At 42.0% G+C, this 13,133-nt stretch overlaps 1 protein-coding gene across 3 annotated transcripts in view; it reads left to right on the plus strand.

Moving 5' to 3' along the window:
• Positions 1-13,133, plus strand: part of FAR2 (fatty acyl-CoA reductase 2) — a 174,506-nt gene that overhangs the window by 79,325 nt on the left and 82,048 nt on the right. For all 3 annotated transcript variants that reach the window (XM_059816280.1, XM_059816282.1, XM_059816281.1), the window contains one exon: positions 10,767-11,001. In XM_059816280.1, coding sequence (XP_059672263.1) covers positions 10,767-11,001 — 235 coding nt within the window. The remainder of the gene's footprint in view (positions 1-10,766; positions 11,002-13,133) is intronic.

Consider the following 13,133-nt stretch of genomic DNA (forward strand, 5'->3'; position numbering starts at 1 on the left):
TTTCATATGGCTAGTGAAGCTTCTGACCTAGCTGGGCTTCTTCTGTATTCCCTGTTCCAGTTTCCACAGAAGGAGGCCTTCTCGCTCATGCTGCCCGCATGCTGTGTTTGTTGATCCCAAGAAAAAATCCTCCCGAACTCTTAGGATGACATTTGCTGTCAGAAGGGGCAAAACTAGTAGCCTCGCTGTGCACTTGGAGCCTCTGAGGCTTTCATCCCCTGGCCCCAAGCTATCCTACAGCCTTGGGAGCAGCAGTGGCGGCAATCAGCTGTGCATTGTAACTCCATGCTTCTCTCGTCTTGCTAGGATCTACTGATCCAGGATTAAAGAGGTTGGGAGTGCGTCCCCACGGGGACAGTCTACCCAGAACGGTGAGGTGTAACGGAAGGCAGAAACACCACTGAATCTCTCTGAAATGCCTTCTGTCTCATTGACTTCTGTCTTAAGAACTAGGATGCTTTATATTTTTTCTATATAAAGTCTAAATTTTTTTTGCTGTTGCTTTTCCTTACCCTCCCTTCAGAAGTAGGCAAGCCCCATACGGGTGGCTCCACTGCCCACCTCCCAACGCTCCTCGCGTGGGTCCTTGTAGGAGGAAGCGGCTTGCTGGTTTCTCCTCGCTGCGGTCTCTGTGCGTTTCCAAGGGGAGGATGAGATGTTTGTCAGTTGATCTCATTTGCACAGCGAGAGTCGCGGCATGGCAGCATCCTGCCAAACTGCATCCCCTGTTTTGTTGAAGGCAATTCTGGCACTACCTGAATCTGAACGGCGATACATTGACATATTTGCTGCCGGAGCCCTTGGCACTAAAATAGCGACCTTGCCCAGGCAGTGTAAGGGTTTGTACTAAGGCAGCTACAGCAGCAGAGCTGCAGCTGTTTCACAGTGTGGCAGGATTTGGCATCAATAGAGAAATGTGGGAGAAATTAAAAAAATAAATACTTTTTGTTTGTATTTAGCCTATCTGAGTTTCGACAGGCAAAACTGCAGTATTTCCATTGATGATGCTCCCTTTTCGGTTTCAATTTAAAAAGAAGACTTGATGGTATCTTAAATCTTTGGTTTTGAAAACATATATCTATATTTATATATGCTTTGCTATGAAATTGATAGTATAGGCTCTCACGTCCATCTGGTCATCATTTCAAGAAGACTCCTCTTGGTGGGAAATATTCCAAGCATTCTTGTCTTTCAACCCCGTCCAAGGGCAGAGTAGGGTTCTAGGCTGCACTTAATAAAATGTGAATATAAAAATGCTCCGACTGCTGAGCTTAGCTTTCTATTGGAAAGAAAAATAATTACAGTTATTTAATTAACCTTAAATCTGAGGCCGAACACAGCAGGTCATTTTTTCCACTCTGTTAGATCTGAGATCTAAAGTGTGAAATTTCATTTTAGCTTGCTGTCACAGGACTGCTAGACTTCTTAGTATAGTCACCACATTTTTCTGTTAAGCAGCATACACCATGCTACTATATTATCTAAGCTCATCAAGAGGTTTCACTGACAACACCTCAAGAGCTTCTCAGCTGATAAGTAGTTTCCTCTGTCTTAAAGGGGAGGTATTAGCAAAATGGACATTCTGGAGGAATGGAGGAAAAGGAGTATTTGTTCTGTTTTGGCTTGTAAAAGTTTACAAAAAGAGGTATTCTATAGACACTGGTATGTAAAAGATAGTTGTGGTCTTCGTGACCCAAAACTGGCTGTGACTCAAGGAGAAACGCAGTTAACAGCTTGCTGCGTCTACAACCTAAAAATGGTTTTCCATGCATGTGTGCATGTACGAACATGAGTACATGCATAGACATTACACACAAGAAAAGTCTTCTTCAGTAGACGCCTGTATGCTTTGGAAAATCCAGACAAATTGAATGGGGGACTCTGAGCTCATCAGAAACAGGAGAAGATAATAACTGTGTGTACGATTGATTCCCTACAGCTTTTTTTTTTTTCCAGCTAGCATCATTCAGCCATTTATGAAATATTTTGCATTTGTTTTGGAGCTTAACAAACAAAAATATGTATGTATTCTGATAAATCTGCACAGGAGTATAAAGCTACTCATCTTTTTATTTGCAGCTTCTGCTGGACATAGCTGTAAAAAAAGTTGTAACAATAGGAAGGTAGCATGGCTTAGACAAGGGTACATTCTTTAAAAACATAGTCATTTGAGGGTCATCACTTTGACCACGTTCCTGGTACATTGTACTCAGTGTCTTCTTTTGGTTATTTCTGCATTTTTTAGGTTTTGTTATGAAAACGTTTAAATGCAGTTCCGTTTGATTTCATTAAGACTTTTAAGCATTGTGCTGATGTATTTACCTGGCAAGAGAGCTGGATGGAGTGACAGTAGAAGAGGGAGAATTAGGGGTAAAGGAGGAATCCTTCAAGACAACACTCTCTTCATCATTACATGACATAGATTTACTTACTAGACAATGCTCTACTTGGATCAATATTGACTCAAAATCTTGAGTGAAGACCGTTCTTCTTTATGTCGTGACAGTGCCTTTGTGAAGAACATGTTTGCTGTAATCGCATGAATATTTGCATTGTTACTATCAATCACTACTTTTTTTTCATTTGTTGCAGAAATGCAGGCAGTTTTTAAATACTTTCGGTTTTAGTTACCCAGTCTATTTTTGGGGCCACTAAGGGATGGTTTTCCATGAGTTCTGGAATGTAGGAGTCAGCGGGGAGGTGGCAGTCCTGCTGCTGCTGCTGGCCTTCACATCACCTGTGCTAGTTGGGCTGTTCCAGGAGTGGGGCTTGAAAAAAACACCAAAACACTTCAGCCTCCTGTTACCTTCAAATTGTATGCAGGTATTCTTAAACTGGATCATTCATAGAATCATTTAGGTCTTTAAGATCACTGAGTCCAACCATTAACCTAACACTGCCAAGTCCACCACTAAACCACCACTAAAGTCCACCCTAAGTGCCACATCTACATGACTTTTAAGTACTTCCAGGGATGGTGACTCAACTACTTCCCTGGGCAGCCTGTTCCAATGCTTAATAACCCTTTCAGTGAAGAAATTTTTCCTAATATCCAATCTAAACCTCCCCTGACAGAACTTGAGGCAGTTTCCTCTTGTCCTGTCACTTGTTACTTGGGAACAGACAACAGCACCCACTTCATTACAGCCTCCTTTCAGGTAATTGTAGAGAGCGATGAGGTCTCCCCTCAGCCTCCTCTTCTCCAGACTGAACAACCCCAGCTCCCTCAGCCGCTCCTCATCAGACTTGTGCTCCAGACCCCACACCAGCTCCATCGCCCTTCTCTGGACACGCTCCAGCACCTCAATGTCCTTCTTGGAGTGAGGGGCCCAAAACTGAACACAACATTCGAGGTGCGGCCTCACCAGCGCCGAGTACAGGGGCACGATCACCTCCCTACTCCTGCTGGCCACACCATTTCTGATACAGGCCAGGATGCTGTTGGCCTTCTTGGCCACCTGGGCACACTGCTGGCGCATTCTTCAGCCGGCTGTCAACCAACACCCCCAGGTCCTTTTCCACCGGGCAGCTTTCCAGCCACTCATCCCCAAGCCTGTAGCGTTGCCTGGGGTTGTTGTGACCCAAGTGCAGGACCCGGCACTTGGCCTTGTTGAACCTCATCCAATTGGCCTGGGCCCATCGATCCAGCCTGTCCAGATCCCTCTGCAGAGCCTTCCGACCCTCAAGCAGATCAACACTCCCACCCACTTTGGTGTCTGCAAATTCAGCTCTTCCCACAAATGCCATAAACGATAGTGCCACTATTTTTGACAAGGGGCAGGAACAAGTGGTGAAAAAGGACAGAAAATCTTCAAATACTGTGCTAAGACGTGCTGGATGCTAATACAAAGTTATCAACTGAGATCTCTAAAAGAAAGTGGATGTGGCAGACTACCCTGGTATTGCAGATCCATAGACCTTTGACTTAATCACTGAGAGACCTCCCTTTTGCAGTGCTAAGATGCAGTGTGATCGGTGTGCACTGGCTATGGCAAGGCTTTTGATGTAGGGGTTTGGGAGAGGACTGCTGGTTGTAGAGGTCTCATTCACAGCTCAAGGAGAAAGAACAAGGTGATAATAGCTGTGAAGAGTGAGGTGATAATAGCTGTGAAGAGTGAGCTGGTGGAAATAGAAGTGGAAGGATGGCATGTAAAAATGCTCTGACGTAGGATGTCTGCATTTAATTATGCTGAGGCAGTGCGAAAACTCTCTTCTAGTCCTGATCTATGCACAGCACCTAAGCTTTGATCCTGTAACCTGCTCAATGGCTGTGCAACAACTAGCTCTAAGTGAGCGCTGCTAAAAAAAAAGGGGGCATGGGTGCTGATGCTGACCTGTGTGATACAAAAAGGATCCTGCAGAAGCTGCTCCTTTGATGTCTCTGGGAGCTGCTGTTCTTACCAGTAGGCTCACAGGGGTAAGGCAGAATAACTCCATATTCAAGCTACTGAGAAATACTTGTTCTTTAAAATCCCGTATCACATAGGTAGCTATGTCCTTAGCACAATTGCCCTGTCCTAACTCTAAAATGCTTATAGGGTTGTTTTCATCAGTTTTAGAGAGCATAGTGAGACTGAGAGAGACGAACAGGTTTTACTGAAAACTCAAGAAGCTGCTCCTTGGTTTCATTACATCAGTGGCCCTTATGCTTCATTCATTCTCCTCGAATTCTTAACAGCGGTCGAACAGTTCGAACTACTTAGGAGAGTCAGCTGATCTGTGAAGCTGTACAGGTAATGCATAAGCAATGACCAAATCTTGAAATTCAAGCTTTTGCCCTACATCTGGGTCTTGTTCTGGGGGCAGATCTCTAGCCCAGAAGCCACAACACCCAGTGGTTTCCAACGGATCGAGAGCTTCTGTCCGCATGTCGTGTAATGTTCACCAGTTCGCAGGATCCAGCTGTGCACGCTGCTCGTTGTCTCTAGCTCTTAATTATGCTGTCACACTGGTACTGTCTCTTTAGATCTGACTGTTATAAATTGAAATGGATTGCAAAACTGGTGTCATTTTTCAAGTCATGAAGGGTTTCCGGGAGCAATGAGACTTTCTCCTTGCTTGTCGCTACTTGGGTATGCTGTTACGGAATTGAGTCAGTACTGTTGGCAAGCAAAAAATTATTTGAAATATATTAGCTGGAGAAAAGTGATTTAACCTTCAGGCTGCTAGCAACAACATTTATATTTGGTGTAAATTGCTTGGAGCAAAATCTCTTTTGTAAAGAGGATTATCATCAGGAGTTCAGTCTGGCTGTAAATGTGCCCATCTTTGTATCACAGGATTTTATTTCTGTGAGTTGTATTAGCATCTATAGTGCCTGTACAAAGGATGGATTATGACCTTCTTTTTAATTGTGTAGCTAAGTGAGGGCAGGTATATCTTTGCCAATTTGTTATTGGCCAAAAATTATTTTGTCTTAAAGGACTCCTGTTGTCTGTATTTTGTTCATTGCCTTTAATATGATGTCTAAAAGGCTCATCTGAGCAGTCTGACCCTTTTGTTTACAGAAATTACATCCCTGCGTGAAGTTGTGGGAACGCACCAGAGATGAGAAAACTCATTAAAACCAGACTGGGTAGACAAAGATGCTAGAGAGGCCGTTTGTGAATCTAGATGTATATTTACAGGCATACGGTTCCTTTGCTCTTGCACACAACTAAATGTCTTTTGTTTTTGTTTTTTTCATTTTGTGCTGTTGAGTTGAAAAGGCAAGTATCTCAACGATAAGCTTCTGAAATGGCTGCTGTCCTAGTTGAGTAGGGCATGGAAGTCTTAGCAGTGGTCCAAACCCTAGTGAAATATTAACCTGCTCCCTGTACCTATCCTTCATTGCTCGTGCTCTGTTTTGCCATCTCTTGTTAACACCTTGCAGCCACAGACCTGCTCTGGGCAGCAGCAGTAGCAGCAGTTGATGAGGTTCAGATATACATTTCCCCTCCCGTTGCTATGGCTTTGATAGCAGTCTAACTCTTGGCGTTACACCATTGTAAGCTGAACGCAGATTTGGCATCATTGAAGTATGTGGAAGATGAGGACAGTGTATGAGTTGTTTTGTTAAATATCAGCGCAATTTTATCTGCTCTTGGTGGGGGAAAGCTCTGCTTTACTCTTCTGTTGGGGATACAAGGGTTTTCTTTTGCAGGAGCGAAGTATTAGGTCGGTAATGTCCTTTGGTGTACGCCTCTGGCACAAGACCGTGGCTTTGTTTGTAACGCAGCATGTAGGTCGTCCTTTAGGAGTGTTAGAGGCATCAGTAACAGAGCTTTACCCTTAAAGCAGCTTGGGTACTTGTGTCTGCAGAGATGCTCAGCGTGATTCCTGGCTGGCTGTCCAAAAGGTGGTTTTATCACGCTACGGTTGGAGATGAGTCAGCACCAGTGAGATGTATACTGCTGCAGAGATGCTGTGTTCAGTAGTTCAGATGGCATCCATGATCACTTTCCTGCTCTGATTAGTGCCTAAACTGTCAGAGTTGCCTATAATTAATCCCTTGAACAGCGCTTCAGGAAGCCCTTGTGTGGACTTTTCTCCAGCATTCCGTGGCTTTCACCCCCAGTCAGTTTTGGAAGAGACAGGAACCTCAAGCTCTGAAATAGTCTTTCTCCTTCTTCACCTCAATGAGGGTCAACTCACTGCAACTGCTGACCATGGTTCCAACTTCAAATAGTTTTCCCTTACCAGACGCTTAATCCCTTGCAGCTTAATTGACTGGGAAATAGTTAATGCCCAGTATTGACTCTTTATTCCTTAAAATGAAAAGCAAAGTATAAGCTTCTGCAGGAAACAACTTTTTCTTCATTTGACTGAGTGTAAAAAGTTAAAAAGGAATGTGTATAGTTCTTTGTATTTTGAAGTGGACATCCAAAGGGTCAGGTCAGCAGGTATTACTTGGATCACACCTTTTGACCTTAGAAATCCTCGGGTTCCTTAAAATCTCCATAACTTCTTCAGTACTTTGTAAAGAAAGGCCAAGCAAAATCAATTAAAACAGCGAAGAATAAATTCTGTTACAAAATCACACGCTTAAACATATAGAAACCAAAGATGGTTCTGAAAAGTAAAAAAAAGTCAATATTCCCTAAGTTGAAAGGAAAATATCTTAGCAATTTCTCTAAGGGCATATCCTGAATATAAACTAGGATCTGTTTTTGAATTTGGAACCTAGTGAAAGCCTCTTGAAATTGCTCGGACAGTGGGGATTCAGGGGTCTGTCTGCATATAGGAGATTGGGGCATTGTGGCTTTTGTGTCGTGATCTCACAACATGGATTTGTTTGTGCACATTAAACAACTAAACAGATTTTCTTTGCTGATAATTAGCATGGCATCAAATGGATGCAAGATTATTGTGCTTTCTTCTAAAGCTAACTTAGGAAAGGGAAAAAACGTACTGCAAGGAGACACAAATCTGATCCCATAATAAGCAGACACCATTTCATTCCTCATGGCTTTTTGTTGTGCATGAGGCCCTGAGCAACCGGATCCAACTCTGAAACTGGCCCTGCGAACTATATGCTGCCTGACTTGGACTGGTCTGTTATAGAAAATAGAAATCATAGAAATAGATTTTTCTTACCTTTTCTTTTAACCCTGTAGGGTTAAGCCAAGAATCAAGAGGAACAGCAGATTGCCTTAGAAGTTCATTTTTTCTGTGGCTGTGTCCAGTGCTTCCATTTTCATCACACCAGAATGGTTTGGGAGATGCAGTTGTTTTCCTGACTTTTTTTGAGACAAATGTTTAAAATAGTCTCAGACTATATGGGGAGAACCTGTCAGTTATGCGTGTGTAGTCCTTGACAGAAATACTTACTGAAATCTGGCTGCATGGCTAATTTTAGGGACACTTTATAAAGTAGTGTGATTTTTTTCTTTTCTTTCTTTTTTTTAACTATTCTAGTAGGTATGGAACGTCTGGCCAAAACAAATGAAGCCTCACTTGGATAACTCAAACAAAGAACCCAAATGAAACAACATAATAAATTGATGTCTACATTCTGAAATCCTAACAGTTATTTTTGCAGTAGTCTACAACTATAATGCAAAGCACTAATGTTTAGTCATGCGGGTTGGAAATGTTCTGAACTACTGAAGTGGGGGAAGGAGAGTAATTCCTGTTAAACACTGTGGTAATCTCCAAGTCAGCGGTGCAAAGTACTTTATAAATATACCATTTATCTAGCAGAATATTAGGTGAAGTTAGGTAGATACGGTCTTCTAAATACGAGTTCAAAGCAAGTATCCAGGGACTGGAAGTGGTCTTATATTTCATCTTTTTGTTTCCTTATGTTCAGTAGAATTTGTATGGCCTTTAGTGACTAAGGACTTCTCTCATTAATTTTTCTGCTTTGCAGGGCATGTGTTGTACCAAATTTCTTAAGCCTTTTGTCACCGCCGTCTTCATTTGACTAAACTACTATCTACTTTTGGACTTGCACACCAGGTTCTGCACTTTCCTGTCTTCCAATATCACTCAGTTTTTCCGAACCTGAATGAGACGTGAGATTTTATTATAAATAAGTGAATTATCTAATAGTTTAACCTGTTTGTTTAACTTCCCAAGTGGCCAGCTCTTTGATAAGAACAGGTTTTTAATAGACCTAGACGAGCCTGCTACATTCATTACAGTTGTGATCTAGGCCATATCTGAAAGTAGGCTAATACCCGAATTCACTGAGCCAGAATACCCATAGCTATTAATTTGTAAAATAGTGTCCTTCAGAAGTTTTTCTGCTTGACCCACTTTCTGAATTGGATGGCACTCCTGGTGATTCGTTACAGATAAAGAAATTTGGGGATTTTCATTTGTTTGATGCTATGTACTGCAGTCCTAGGCAGCACTGGGAAAGAAGAACAGTATTTTGTTGGGCTTGAGTCCCTAGTTTATGTGTCTGGGCTATAGCCTGTTAGAAATATACATTCAATATTTCCATGTAGAATTACAGCGATTGCGAAAACTAGCAGATTGGTAGGAATGCAAAGTCAGGTCTGGGTAGATCCATCAGCTGCAGACCCGGGTAATGACAGCACACGAACACGGACAGTGGATAGCTTTTCACTGGTGTGAGTGGTAACGCCTTGGGGATCGCGGTCCAGCTAAGCACATTCCTGAGTGTTGCAGTGAACACAGTACACCTTGTAAGGTGTACCTCCGTGGTGCTCCTCTTGATTCACATAGCTGGTGGTCAGTTTTCTGGGGTAAGATACTTCATCTTGAGGAAGAGCTGGGCTGTAGGACAAGCTATATTTCTCTCATGGTCCCATGCAGTGAAGGGAATTTAACCTACCATCACATGTAGCTAAGGTTCTTACAGTACTTTAAACTCTTTGCTCTTGTTCGTTCCTGTTGGTCCAAGCCAAGGCCTCATTATATAAGATGTTTCTGTATGAAGGCTTGCAGTTCTTGCTCTAAGTTAGGCTACTTCACTGTCCCTGAATGGTTTATCAGGTTTTAGAAATGCAAAAGGGTTTGTGAGAACAGGGAATCTTCACAGACTGCAAAAATGCAGCAAATGCTGTATTTCTGTTTTGGTATATTTGCATTTTATTAGCGTGCAGTTGACTCATGTCATGTTGAGAAACTTGAAATGGCCAACAGAGACTCTGAAGCTTCTGCAGGAGGAAGAGAGGTTTTTCTGGGGTACCTGAAGATCATTGTCCTCGTTCTTGAACACTTGATTGACAGCGTTCTACTATTCTTGTTTCTTTTTGTTTCAAATTTAGGAGGCTTTTTTCAAAACATTTATTTATACTTTACGTCAGCCTATCCCTTGCAATGGAAGTGGTCTGCACATGCTGTGATCTGCAGCACTTCAAAGATAGGAGGGGTTTTTTCCTTCCATTAGTCTAATAGAGGGGCTATTATAGGAGGATTCAGTCCAGCCATGTTTGTCATTTAATCAACTTAGGGTTTGAATCGGGGTGGCTGGGGACATGTAGGCCTGAAACCATTGTATCTAATTAAAATGATAATAATTAAACTGGGACACTTCATGTGGGAACCTAGTCATGTCAGTCCCCTTATATAGTCAGTGGATCTCCAAAGGGCAGTTCAAACAACCTAAACTCTCCAGAGGAAGCATATGACATCTATGCTTCTTAGAGTTAAGTGGGATGAATTTTGGCCTTCACAGCCTATAATGGGTGGTGACCGACACACAGAGGCACGGTATTGCAGTTTTGCAGAGTAATGGCATTGTGCTGTATCTTCCATGAAGAGGAGTTTTCTTCACGGATTTATTCCAAGCCAAGCCAACAGGAAAAGGCTGAGCACATTGCGAAGTGATGGCTGACAGAAGGAACTGCTCGGCACAGTGGAATTAAAGTGGAAAACTTTAATTTGTACCTGCAGTGTTTGTGAGGAGATGTGTTTCTACTTTGTCTTGTAGGGATAACTGCGTATCTTCATGGCTGCCACTTCACAGTGTATGAGAGAAATGCTGTTCAACACTGCAGTGAGCATCTACTGCTAGGAGTCTTGGCGAGCACAAGCTATGTTCTAAACTGTGACTGCTGGGTGCAGCTATGGTATAATACGGAGGATAAGGCTGAGCTTGATTTTTTTAAGCTTCTCAGATTAACTTTTTTAATTTTGTGGTTTATTTTCATAATAAAGGCTTTTAAAAAAATCATCTTTAAAATTGCCGTTGATTGACCTAATGTGAGCTGCTATAGCTGATGGGGAAAGGTTATCTCAGACTGTAATTCCCAAATAACTGTTCTGTGTCTTGACTCAAAAGCCTTTAAAGCTTTATTTCTGCATCTTTTCAGGTACCTCCTGCAGGAAGTTAAAAGAAGGACAGAACAAGAAAGCACCATGTCTTCAGTCTCGGCTTATTACAATGGAAAGACCGTACTCATCACTGGAGCTACAGGTTTCATGGGCAAAGTACTGGTGGAAAAGCTTCTGCGCTCCAGCCCTGATGTAAAAGCAGTTTATATACTTGTGAGGCCAAAGGCTGGGCAATCAATGCAAGAGAGAGTGGCCAACATGTTGAAATGCAAGGTAAGTTTCTCTATTTTATTCTGGAGTCTAATCTGAAATCCATTTAGCTGGGTGAAGCAGAGGACTTCTGTTATACTCAATTCATGAAGAACAAAACACCATCTTCTACTGTAACTGTTGTATATTTTTGTTGTGTCTAAAACAAACAAACAAACAAATTTTACATGAATGAACCTGGATCTCATTTTGATAGGCGATGCAGGATTTTGCACTGTAGTGATGTAATTCTCCTTCTTCTTTTCTGCATTGCTGTTTGTTGGGAATTAATTCTTTCAAAAACATGTTGCCTTAGCAAATTTCCTTTTTGCAAGAAGAGCAGCATTTTGCTCTCATGAACTAACTCTTTGCCTTCCCCTCCTTTCAAAACATAATGTTCGAACATTCAAAAATAAAACTGTGAGCCTATCACACTCAACTCCTTGCCCTTATTGGAGCATTAAACTCATTTTATAAGGCAAAGCCTAGTGGCAAGGTATAGTGGGCTGTGCACTGCTGCAGTACAGTAGGGCATCTGCCATCTTCTGATGTCAGTTCCAGTTTAACCTTGCTTATGAAGTGATAAAATACTGTTGCATTTGAAAAGGGTGCTTTCCAAAGTTGCTTGCAGCAGAACACAAAGGCTAAGACAGCCCTGGCAGTTAAAGAACAGACCTGTATGACCTCCACCCATATGGCTTGTTTCGGTGAGGAAAACGGGATCTCCAGTGTCAAGAAGGATGTCAAAGCCCTTTGCTGTATTGAATGTAAAGATTTGGAAGGAGACACTGCTAGACCAGTTACCTAGAGTGGGCTTGGCTTGAGGACCTCAAGGTCCTCGCGAACTTAGGCCAGTGGTGAGGTCATGAATTTGCTCAGACTCCTCCAGCTATGATAAGTGCCAGAGTTCAAGCTAATGCTTACTGCTAATGTGAATTTGTACGTAGCCGATGTGAAATGCGGGGAGGCAACAGATCTGGCTCTAGTAGGCAATGAGTTACTTGGAATTAGTCCGAGAAAGGTCAACGTATCTTTAGAGTATTGACCTAAAACCTTGAACAAGGCTTGACTGGAAAAGTACTCCTCCCAGTTCTACTGAAGTTAGAGGTAAAATAGGGCTATAGATAACTGACTTAGAGACAAGCAGGTCTGGGAGAAGGCTTGCGTTTTTCCTCCTAATGTTTTGAGGCATCAAGCTAGTAAATATTAAGTATGTCCAGCAACAGAGTTTGATTTTTTCTGTTTTCAACAGAGGGTAGGTTATTTTCCTCTTCAGGAAAATTTGTAAGTGATATAAAAGGAAACCATCACATTGGTTGCTTTTTGCAAGTGCACAATTTTTCATTACTTTTCCTTTCAATGAACATTTTTCAGCTGTTTCTACAGCTTTCATCACTGAAGACTCTGGGTAATGGTTTTCATCATCAAACAACAAAATCCCAAACGTGGTGTGTTTGCATGGTTTTTTGCCTTTTTTTTTCTAACTCACTAAGAAAATGGCAAACCAAGCTATTTTTTAGGACTTCTGTAAGCTTTGTTTGCATTTCCTGTATGAATATTACTGGCTTATCTCTGTAGTTGGCCAGCCCAGCTTAGTGGTGTTGTTAGCTCTAGGTGAGGTTCCCTAGTAGCTGTTTTATTGTTGCAGCTGTACTAAGTGTACCCTTTTTTTTCCTAGCATGTGTCAGCAGTTTTAGACATGCCAACAGCAAACAGGACTTGATAACCTCTCCTTGAACCTTTGACAGCCTGCTTCAACGTGTTTCAAATGAACAAAAGAAGGAGGCCAGTCTCTAAGTTACGTTGCTGCAGCCCTGAAGAGAAAAAAACTCTAGGGGTATGCTCACAACTCACTCAGGTCCCCTCAAAGAAAAAGGTGGCTTTTGGATGCTGTTCTTTTTAAAATAAAGCTAAAATACTTCCCTAAGGCAGGAACCCAACTCTTCAAAGGTTATTTCCATGTGAAAATGTTGACAGCCTTTGGTTCTCTTCTAGAAGTGAAACTGTTAATTCCAGTAACTGTTCATTTCATGACAATCGAAGAGAGCAAGAAACATTATTTTTGCGGATTGTTTCCAGTTAAATTTGCTGTGTCTTTAAGCCACATAATCAGTCATTCACAATCTAGAGACTACGCTTTCCATTTACAGTTGTGG

The sequence above is a fragment of the Gavia stellata genome, chromosome 4 (assembly GCF_030936135.1).
Source record: "Gavia stellata isolate bGavSte3 chromosome 4, bGavSte3.hap2, whole genome shotgun sequence".
Classification (NCBI taxonomy): Eukaryota; Metazoa; Chordata; class Aves; order Gaviiformes; family Gaviidae; genus Gavia; species Gavia stellata.